Here is a 10,066-nt window from a genome sequence, read left to right as displayed (position 1 = left end):
AGGACAAACCTACAGACAAGTTTGTCTTGCTGTTGGAGACCTCTCGTATCACCCCCACCTGGGTCCCTGTGGCTGACTGTTCCTCTGTCTGGCTTCCTGGCTTTTAATCCCCTTTCTCTTGCTCTTCTGGCCTGCTGCTTTGGGCTTCCCTGAGTTGTCCCTGGGGCTGACTCCCAGATATTACAAGTTCTTAAATCATTCTACAGATATTTATGGGATTCTATAACTAGTTATTCATTGATTGCATTATTCCCTTCAACTGGATCATTATTTTAAAAAAAAATCCAAATTAATTATTAGAAATAAACAGCTTTTGGAGTTTGTGTCTTACGGAGCACCTGTAGGTAGCAAAGAGTCCATGTTAAGTTATAAGAATATTTCTATATAAGGTGGTTATTTTTGTTGTTTGTTGTGGTTGAATCTATCCCAACTCACTGTGTAATGTAACCTTATTCTTTTCTGCCTTCAGATTACAAGATAATATAGTATCAGATGTAGAATATACAATGAAGTTATTTACATATAATTTATGACAAATCCAAATAAACTTTATCTGACTTAAAGAATGAAACTGATGATGATGAAAAAAAAAAAAAAGTAAGGACAACAACAGCAATAATAATAGTAAAGCTAAGTAGCTAACACTGAATTTCCTTTTTGGTCTAGTTTTTCAACTATGTAATTTCAGAGTAATGTGGTTACTTACTTTTCAGGATTTTCTACTTCTTCAGTAACAAAGTTGAGGTAGAACCTAAGAAATATAAATAAAGTACAAATTCTTAATGTATTTTTCAATTTACTTCAAAGTCTTGAATATAAATAATTGAACTCAGAATTACGAAAACATTGTAGATAAATACTTGACTGCTAACCAGAAGGCTGGCGGTTCATATCCACCAGCCACTCCTCAGAAGGAAGGTTGGGCAATCTACTTCCATAGTGATACCGCCTGAGAAACCCAAGGAGGGGTCGCTATGAGTCGGGTCTGACTCGATGGCACATAACAACAACAACAACAGTAAGTTGCAATACGCCAACAATTAAAAACCCACACAAATCATTTTTATATTAAAACAAATGTATGGAGTTCCTATTAGGGCCAGCAATGAAGGATATAAAGGTGGAAAATCTTGAGCTCCTCTTCTCAAAGAGCTCATATTTTGCAGAAAGGCCTACAAAACGAAGTGTTGAAGATCTGTAGGCAATGATAAAGGTAGGTGCAGAGTACCTCAGAGCAAGAGGAGGGCTGCCTGTCCATCCTGGGAGTGTCAGGGAAACTTTCTTAAAGCAGGTTGAGGCTTCTAATAGTGAAATGGAATGGTGTAAGGACATTCCAGACTGAGTGTAGCATGTGAATTAGCACAGAGGTATGGAAGAGCAGTTATGCACAGGAGTATGAGCAATAGGTAAACACTCTACAACTAAGACAGTTGGGAAAAAAAAAAAATAGGAACAGAAATTAAGTATAAGGTAAACTGTGCATTCTGGCTATCCAAAATTAGTGGTGGAAACATGTCAACCAAAACATAAGTATGGCAGTTGCATTTCTCAGGTTTGTTGTTGTTGTTGTTGTTATTTGCCGTCGAGTCGGCCCCGACTCAGGTTTAGGGAACCATTATTGGCTTGCTAGATGTAAATGAAGCAGGCAAGAAGGAATTGAAAATGAGATAAAAGATTATAAATTCTTAGTTAACAGTTCTGCATTTTGGTTCATGTTTTCCAGCTTGCATTCCAAATATCCTCAAGTTATTTACTTTGAAGTGGGTATTTCTCTTTTTTCTATATTTAGTCAGTTAATTTTAGGGACAGTATGTTCTGTTATATCACTTGTCTGTCAGTTTGTCATACTGTGCTGGCTTGCATGTTGCCTGGATGTTGTAAGCTACGCCAGTGGTATTTCAAATACCATCAGGATCACTTATGGGGCACAGTTTTTAGCAGAGCTTCCAGACCAAGAGAGAAAGGAATTAATACCAGAGAAATACTGTCTGATATATTACTGGAAAGCAGGACTTGTGTACTTGAAAACAGTAGCAGTGAAATGTTGTCTGATATAGTGCTGGAAGATGAGTTCTTCACATTGCAAGGCCCTCAAATATGATTGGCGAAGTGCTGCCTCTTCAAAGTAGAGTCAAGCTTCATGACGTGGATGGAGTAAAGCTTTTGGGATCTTTATTTACTGATGCAGCATGACTCAACATGGGAAGAAACAGCTGCAAGTATTCATTAATAGTCGGAACCTGGAATGTATGAAGTCTGAATCCAGGAAAATCAGATGTCAGAAATGAAATGGAACACATAGAGATTGATATCCTAGGCATTAGTATGCTGAAATGGACTGGTATTCACCATTTTGAATGAGATAATCATGTGGTCTACTATGCCAGGAATGACAAAATGAAGACGAATGGTGTCATAATTTTGGTCAAAAAGAACATTGCAAGATCTAGCCTGAAGTACAATGCTGTCAGTGGTAGGATAATATTGACATGCCTACAAAGAAGATACATTAATGTTACTATTACTTGAATTTACCCACTCACCAACCACAAAAAAAAAAGTAAGAAATTGAAAATTGTTACTGACTTCTGAAGTCTGAAATTGACCAAACATGCAATCATGATACATTGATAATTCCTGGTGATTGGAATGCAAAAGTAGGAAACAAAGGAAAATGAATGATTAGTTGGAAAATGTGTCCTTGGTGATAGAAATGATGCCAGAGATTACCTGATAGAATTTTCTAAGACCAATGAACTATTCATTGCAAATACCTTTTGTTCAACAACATAAATGGCAACTATACATATAGACCTCACCAGATAGAATACACAAGAATCAAAATGACTACATTTGTGAAAAGAGGCAATAGGGAAGCTCAAAACCATCAGTCAAAACAAGGGCAGAAACTGACTATAGCATAGACCATCAAGTGCTCTTATGCAAGTTCAGGCTGAAGCTGAAGAAAATTAGACCAATTCCAGAAGAGCTTAAATATAACCTTGATTATATCCCGCCTGAATTTAGATATCATCTGAAGAATAGATTTGACGCACCAAACACCAATGACCATAGACCAGACAAGTTGTGGGATGACATTAAGAACATCATACATGAAGAAGGGAAAAGACCAAAATGAATATCATGAGAGAAATTGAAACTTCCTGTTGAATGTAGAGTAGCTGAAGTGAAAGGAAGAAATGACAAAATAAAATACATGAATGGAAGATTTCAAAGGGCAACATGAGAAGACAAAATAAAGTATTATAATGAAATGTCCAAAGACCTGGAATTAGTGAAAAGGCAAGAATATACTTAGTATTTCTCAAGCTGAAAGAACTGAAGAAAAAATTCAAGTCTCAAGTAATCAAATTGAAGGCTTCTATGGGTAAAATATTGAATGATGCAGGAAGCATCAAAAGAAGATGAAAGGAATACAAAGAGTCACTGCACCAAAAAGAATTGGTCAACTTTCAGCCATTTCAGGACATAGCCTATGATCAAGAACCAATGGTACTGAAGGAAGAAGTCCCAACTGCACTGAAAGAACTGGACAAAAACAAGGTTCCAGGAATTCACAGAATACCCACTAAGATGCTTCAACAAATGGATGCAGCACTGGAGGTGCTTCTTCATTTATGCCAAGAAATTTGTAAGACAGTTACCTGGCCAATTGACTGGAAGAGATCCATATTTGTGTCATTCCAAAGAAAAGTGATCCAACAGAATGTGGAAATTATCTAATAATATTATTAATATCACATGCAAGTAAAATTTTGCTAAAGATAATTCAAAAATGGTTGCAGCAGTATATTGAAAAAGAACTTCCAGAAATTCAAGCTGCATTCAGAAAAGGAAGTGGAACGAGGGATATCATTGCCGATATCAGATGGATCTTGGCTGAAAGCAAAGAGTACGATAAAGATGTTTACCTATGTTATTGACTATGCAAAAGCATTAGATTGTGTGGATCATAACAAATTATGGATAACATTGTGAAGAACAGATATTCCAGAACACGTGATTGTGCTCATGAGGAACCTGTACATAAAACAAGAGTCAGTCATTCAGATAAAATAAGAGGATATGCATGGTTTAAGACTAGGAAAGGTGTGTGCCAGGGCTGTATCCTTTTATCATATTTATTCATTATCTATACTGAGCATATAATCCAAGAAGCTGGACTATATGAAGAAGAATGTGACACTAGTATTAGGGGAAGGCTCATTAACAATCAAATGAAACAACCTTGCTTGCTATAAATGAAGATGACTTGAAGTACTTATGAGGATTAAAGAATGCAGACTATAGCATGGGCTATAACTTAATAATAATAATAATAAATCCTCACAACTAGACTACTAAGCAACACCACAAAATGGAGAAAAGATTAAAATGGTCAGTGATATCATTTTACTTGGATCCACAATCAGTACCTAGGTAATCAGCAGTCAAGATACTAGCTGTCTCATTGCCCTAGGAAAATTTGTTGAAAAAGACCTCTTTAAAGTATTAAGTAGGAGCTCTGGTAGCATAGTGCTAAGGCACTTGACTGCTAACCAGAAGGCTGGTGGTTCAAACCCACCAGCCACTCCTCAGAAAGAAGATGGGGCAATATACTTCCATAGTGATACTGCCTCGGCAACCCAAGGAGGGGTTGCTATGAGTTGGGTCTGACTCGACAGCACATAACAACAACAACAGCAACAAAATATTAAGTAGTAAAGATGTCACTTTGAAGACTAAGGTGCACCTAACCCAAGCCATCATATTTTCAACTGCCTCATATGTATGTCAAAACTAGACAACAAATAAGGAAGACCAAAGAAGAATTGATATCTTTGAATTGTAGCGCTGACAAAGAAACTGAAAATATCATGGACTGCCAGAAGAACAGACAAATATGTCCTGACAGAAGTGTAGCCAGAATGTTCCTTAGAAGTGAGAACAGGCAGTCTTCATCTCACCTATTTGGTGATGTCAGAAAGGACCACTCCCTGGAGAAAGATATTGTGCTTGGAAAATAAAAAGTCAATGAACAAGGGAAAGAAGCTCAATGAGATGAATTCACACAGTGGCTGCAACACTGGGCTCAAGAGCTCTGGTGGTGTAGTGTCTAAGGCATTTGACTGCTATCCAAAGGCTGGTGGTTCAAACCCACCAGGCATCCTTGGAAGGAGGTTGGGCAATCTACTTCCATAGTGATACTGCCTCGGAAACCCAAGGAGGGGTCGCTATGAGTCGGATCCAACTCAACAGCAGTGAGTTTGGTTTTTTGGTTTATTTGGTGATGTCAAAAAGGACCACTCCCTGATGAAGAATATTGTGTTTGGAAAATAAAAAAAGGTCAGTGAAAAAGAGGAAGACCCTCAATGAGATGGATTGACACAGTGGCTGCAACACTGGGCTCAAGCACAGTAAGACTGTGAGAATGGCACAGAATTGGGTAGTCCTTCGTTCTAGTGCACACAGGTTCACTCTGAGTTGAAGTACCTCAGTGGCACCTGACAAGAACAACATATTCTATATTGACAAGAAAGCAGGGAATTTTGAGCATTTCCCAAGTTCTGGACACTCTTCTGTGACTCCTACATGACAAGAAACATTCTAGATATGCATTTTTTCACCTTCCATTTCCACAGGATTGCAAATATCGCTCTAAATTCATAGCTGTAGGGAAATCCAAATGCCTTACCTTCACTCAGTGACTGTACTCTTTGCATCCCTGACTTCTTCTTCTAACTTAAAGAGAATGCTAAGGATCCTTTAAAGCACTGATTATTTTCAAGGCTCCAAGATGTAAGATTGAGGCAGACTCCTTCCTCAAATCTAAAACCTCACTACCAGCCATCACATCGGATCCGATTCATAGTGACCCCTCCTTGGATTTCCCAGGCAGTATCACTATAGAAGTAGATTGCCCAACCTTCCATCTGAGCCTTCTTCAAATAACTTATATAAATAACTGATTCATGAAACTAGGAGAACTAGGGGATCATAATGGGAAGAGCTAAATATCTGAAAACAAAGGGCTTTCTAACCTTTATATTTCTTAGGAAATTTCCACAAAACAAAAAGTCATATTGTCAATATATATACTGCTCTGTCTCCTTATTTTTCCTTAGAGGTAAAATAATGTCCTATGAAGGTACACAGGAGTAGAGGTCTATGGGTACAAATTATCTCCACTCTAAAACAAAATATCTGGAATATTAGCTCATAAAATCTTAATATATTTAAAGTATCTCATAATCTAAAACTAAGGCGAGTAAATATGTCTTACTCCATCATTATAAAAATTTTGTTTAAATTCACAAATAGATAGTTGCCGTTCAAGGATAAGGTGTCTAATATTTTAACAACCATGCTTTAAGTAGAAAGATTTGAATAGCAGAGAGAATAGTAGCAATAAAAGTGATTTAAAAAGTTAGCAACTAAGAAATTTTTTAATGACTAGAAAGTACATTTCTGAAAATGGTTATAGTTATATGAGGAAAGTAAGCAACAATCAATACTTATATTTGGAATATGTACTCCAAGGGATTTGATGCATTTGTTACAAGCCTGGGGCAATGGGAAGTACAGGAGGAAAAAAAAAAGAGCAATATTTCTAGGTTTCTCATGTCAAAAACAGCCAGTTCCTTAATAACAGTTGTTTTAAAGACTGGTCTTTTCCAACAATAGAGAAAAAAGGAACAGACTGGGGCTAGATGAGGGGGTGGGACAAAAAAAAGAGCTTATTTTGATTCAAACATTCATATACTATGAGAAATACATTTTTATGCTTTCCTAGTCTCTGATAAGGAGCTCAGGTAGCATAGTGCTTAAGGCACTTGACTGCTAACCAGGAGGCTGGCGGTTCAAACCCACCAGCCACTCCTTGGAAGTAAGGTTGAGCAATCTACTTTCGTAGTGATACCACCTCGGAAACCCAAGGAAGGGTCACTATGAGTCTGGTCCAACTCGATGGCACATAACAGCATCAACAGTCTCCATAAGAAGGCCATGTGTCCTCTTTGTTCTACATCTCAAGGTCTTTTGAGAATGCTCACAAGGCCCACTGTTCCATCTTCTCCATGATTGTGCATAAAAGGCACAGCAAAGCTGCCACTAGAGGCCAATACCCAACAATGGGACTTATTTTAAAATGAAGCTTATTCTTTACATTATATTAGACACAATAGTACAAAATAATCTCAGCAGTTGCTTTAGGAAGCTAAATCCATTGAGGATAAGATTTAAAAAGGAGAGAGAAAAAAAAAGACATAGAAAAGCTAAAAACTATTTTCATAGCATTAAAAAAAAAAAATATCCCACCAAGCATATTTAGCTTTGGATCAGGATAAAGAACTTAAATTGGTTGCATTCTCCTGGGCCACACAGTGGAATGGCTGAAGTATCTCTCTGAATGCAGACATGGGCAATAATATGAATGCTGCTCTGACCCAGCTCTGTGATCTAGCTGGGTTAATGATTTCTTCTATCTTCATTATGTTTCTGGGAAGGAGTTTTCATCCTTTTGGAAAGGCTCTGTGCTTATTATATCCAAAAGCCTACTCTATTCAGATTTCCCAAGGTTTGGTAGTGTCTTTTTCCTATTCAAAATGGAGGAAACAAAATTGTTAAAAGTTATAGCAAGGTCTCCAGGACAACAACAATCTTTTGGTTTTTACTTAATCTCTAGGTGGTAAATTCTGATGACAATTGCTGCTTCTGTCTCCTTCCTCCCCCTCCCGTTTTTTTTCATCAAACACTGTCACAGCAGCAACCCAGGAAGTGGAGGCTCATTTGCAGTGCCCTGTTTCTACCACCCGGTTCCTTAATTATATCACACAAAATAGAGGCAAGACAGGCAGGGGTCACATTTGGAAAGTGAATAAATGTCTCTCCCTCTGGGCTTCTTTTAGTCTCCATCTTGTTCCATTTCATCCAGATATTAACTTTTCCTCTGAATCACCAAACCAAGAGACGCTTTCTTCTAAACACGACTTCCTTTCTCTAAGACTGATGGCCATAGATTAGCAACCAGATTATTTCTACGTCTTCACAAAGCGGCATTCATGTAACACAACAACCTGTTATAGAAATACAGTTACTTATCTGTCCCTTATATAAGCCACTTGTATCAGATAACATTCCATTTAAAGTCTGGACCTTTTTTCCAATACTGTGATTGAACACTCAAGGATATAAGGAAATCAACAATATCCTAATCTTTAAGACAGAGTGTGGACATAAGGATTAAAAGAGTAAAAGTATAACTAAAGGCTCACTTAAACCCCACTCACCCTGTAAAAAGAGTGGCATTTTAGATCCCATACCACCAAATTAAATATTAAGACAATACAGTAATTCAAAATAGAAAAAGTCTTTATGCATGAAGAATTCTATCAAGCTTCAAAAAGCCCCAGAAGTGGGGAAAACTTGCTAAAAATAAAGCAAGAGACCTGAGTATTCAGTGCTGGGTGACAGGAAAGTGGGGAGGAATATTTTAAGATTCCGTGGGAACAGATGCCTCGTGCTTGAAGGCAAAAGAAACTTCATTCAACAAAATTAATCAAATCTCCTTTGTGGCTATCTCCACATTCCATTTTCCTGTTTGACTATTGCCTGGCTCCCCACACTTGGCTCTTGCTGAAAGCTTTCAAAACCTCCCTACTTTGCTCTGGCATCTCCCAGTGACCCTCCCTAGTAGCTTGGCTGCTGCCCCAGGGCTCTTGAGTTCTGATCACAGGCTGAATAACCATGGGAGAGTTGATTCTGCTTCTAACCCTGTGATCACAACTCAGTTCTTTTCTCTGCTCAGCACCGCATTGTGCTTTGGACAAGAATAAAAAGACTTCAAAAACGTGGAGGGACTTAAGACTAATGCTTACACACAATGACTATTAAAAACATTCTGTGAATAAACAAAAATTTTACCCTAGTTTTTTTAGAGCTAACATCTCCAAACAACCTTGAAACCTATTTTGCTTCAAAAATCATGTTAAAGTTTTAAGTTCCTGTATTCTCCTTATTGTCCTCTAACGCTTTTCATAATTCAATGCTATTAGTTGGGTAACACTCCATTTATTTTGAGATATATATAAACTCCATGCATTAGCTAGAAGGTAAGATGCTAAAAAGTAAAGAAACAAAAGGAAATTATGTTTGTGTTTAAAATGTATTTACATAATTTTTGAATTAATGTAGTATTCTGGTATTAGTTTTAGGCTCATAGATTGCTCTCACAGCTAAAGCTATACTACAATTAAATCTACAAGAAACAGAAAATAATTATCTCCATTAATTACTCCATAATAATGAAACTTAATCTTACTATAAAGCTTCTGATGTTTAAATAATATTTTTCTACCCAGTGGGCTTTCTTACAACAGTCACTTCATCTAAATCTAATAGGCCAATAAAATTTCGTTACCCATGATTACTGTTACTCAAGTGCCTAAACAAATCAAGAAATAAAAACAGAGTTCAAATGGTTTACCAGACATTATCACAGCTGGACATTCAGCAAAGGAAATGTATCTGTGAACGGTGATTTTAATCATCTTTGTTGCATTTTTTTTTTTAAGATGGGGGAATATTAAGGAACTTGTGAGGTCCTTTAAAATGTAACAGGTTGTGAAATGCACTGATTTTATTATCTTGGTAACTCTTTTCCTGCTTTTAGTGTACTATTTTACCTCCTAGGAATAACTTATTTAATTTTCTATCTGAATTATTTCCCTTGATCATAGGAAGATGGAAAATAATCATTAATAGCCATTTGCAAAAACCCTTTGAATTTCAAATAAAAGGCATTTTGACAAGAAAGTTCTAATGTTTAATACCTAATGTCACTATCATATCGTTACTAATACATACTCATAATGAATTTGACCAGACTCATAAGACTCAACATTTGTTTGCTGTTTGTAAAATCGGGATAAATTTTGTAGTCACCATGACTGGTTATATTTTTGACAGTTATGTTGTTGTTGTTGTTGTTATGTGCCGTCGAGTCGGCCCCGACTCATAGCGACCCCTCCTTGGGTTTCCAAGGCAGTATCACTACGGAAGTAGGATT

At 37.0% G+C, this 10,066-nt stretch overlaps 1 protein-coding gene across 1 annotated transcript in view; it reads right to left on the bottom strand.

Annotated features, from left to right (window-relative positions):
- Positions 1-10,066, bottom strand: part of SLC7A11 (solute carrier family 7 member 11) — a 116,422-nt gene that overhangs the window by 69,559 nt on the left and 36,797 nt on the right. The window contains exon 6 of the mRNA XM_007941217.2: positions 707-751. Coding sequence (XP_007939408.1) covers positions 707-751 — 45 coding nt within the window. The remainder of the gene's footprint in view (positions 1-706; positions 752-10,066) is intronic.

The sequence above is a fragment of the Orycteropus afer genome, unplaced genomic scaffold (assembly GCF_000298275.1).
Source record: "Orycteropus afer afer isolate SDZICR_OR568_19922 unplaced genomic scaffold, OryAfe1.0 scaffold00076, whole genome shotgun sequence".
Lineage (NCBI taxonomy): Eukaryota > Metazoa > Chordata > Mammalia > Tubulidentata > Orycteropodidae > Orycteropus > Orycteropus afer.
This window is presented reverse-complemented; position numbering and strand designations above follow the sequence as displayed.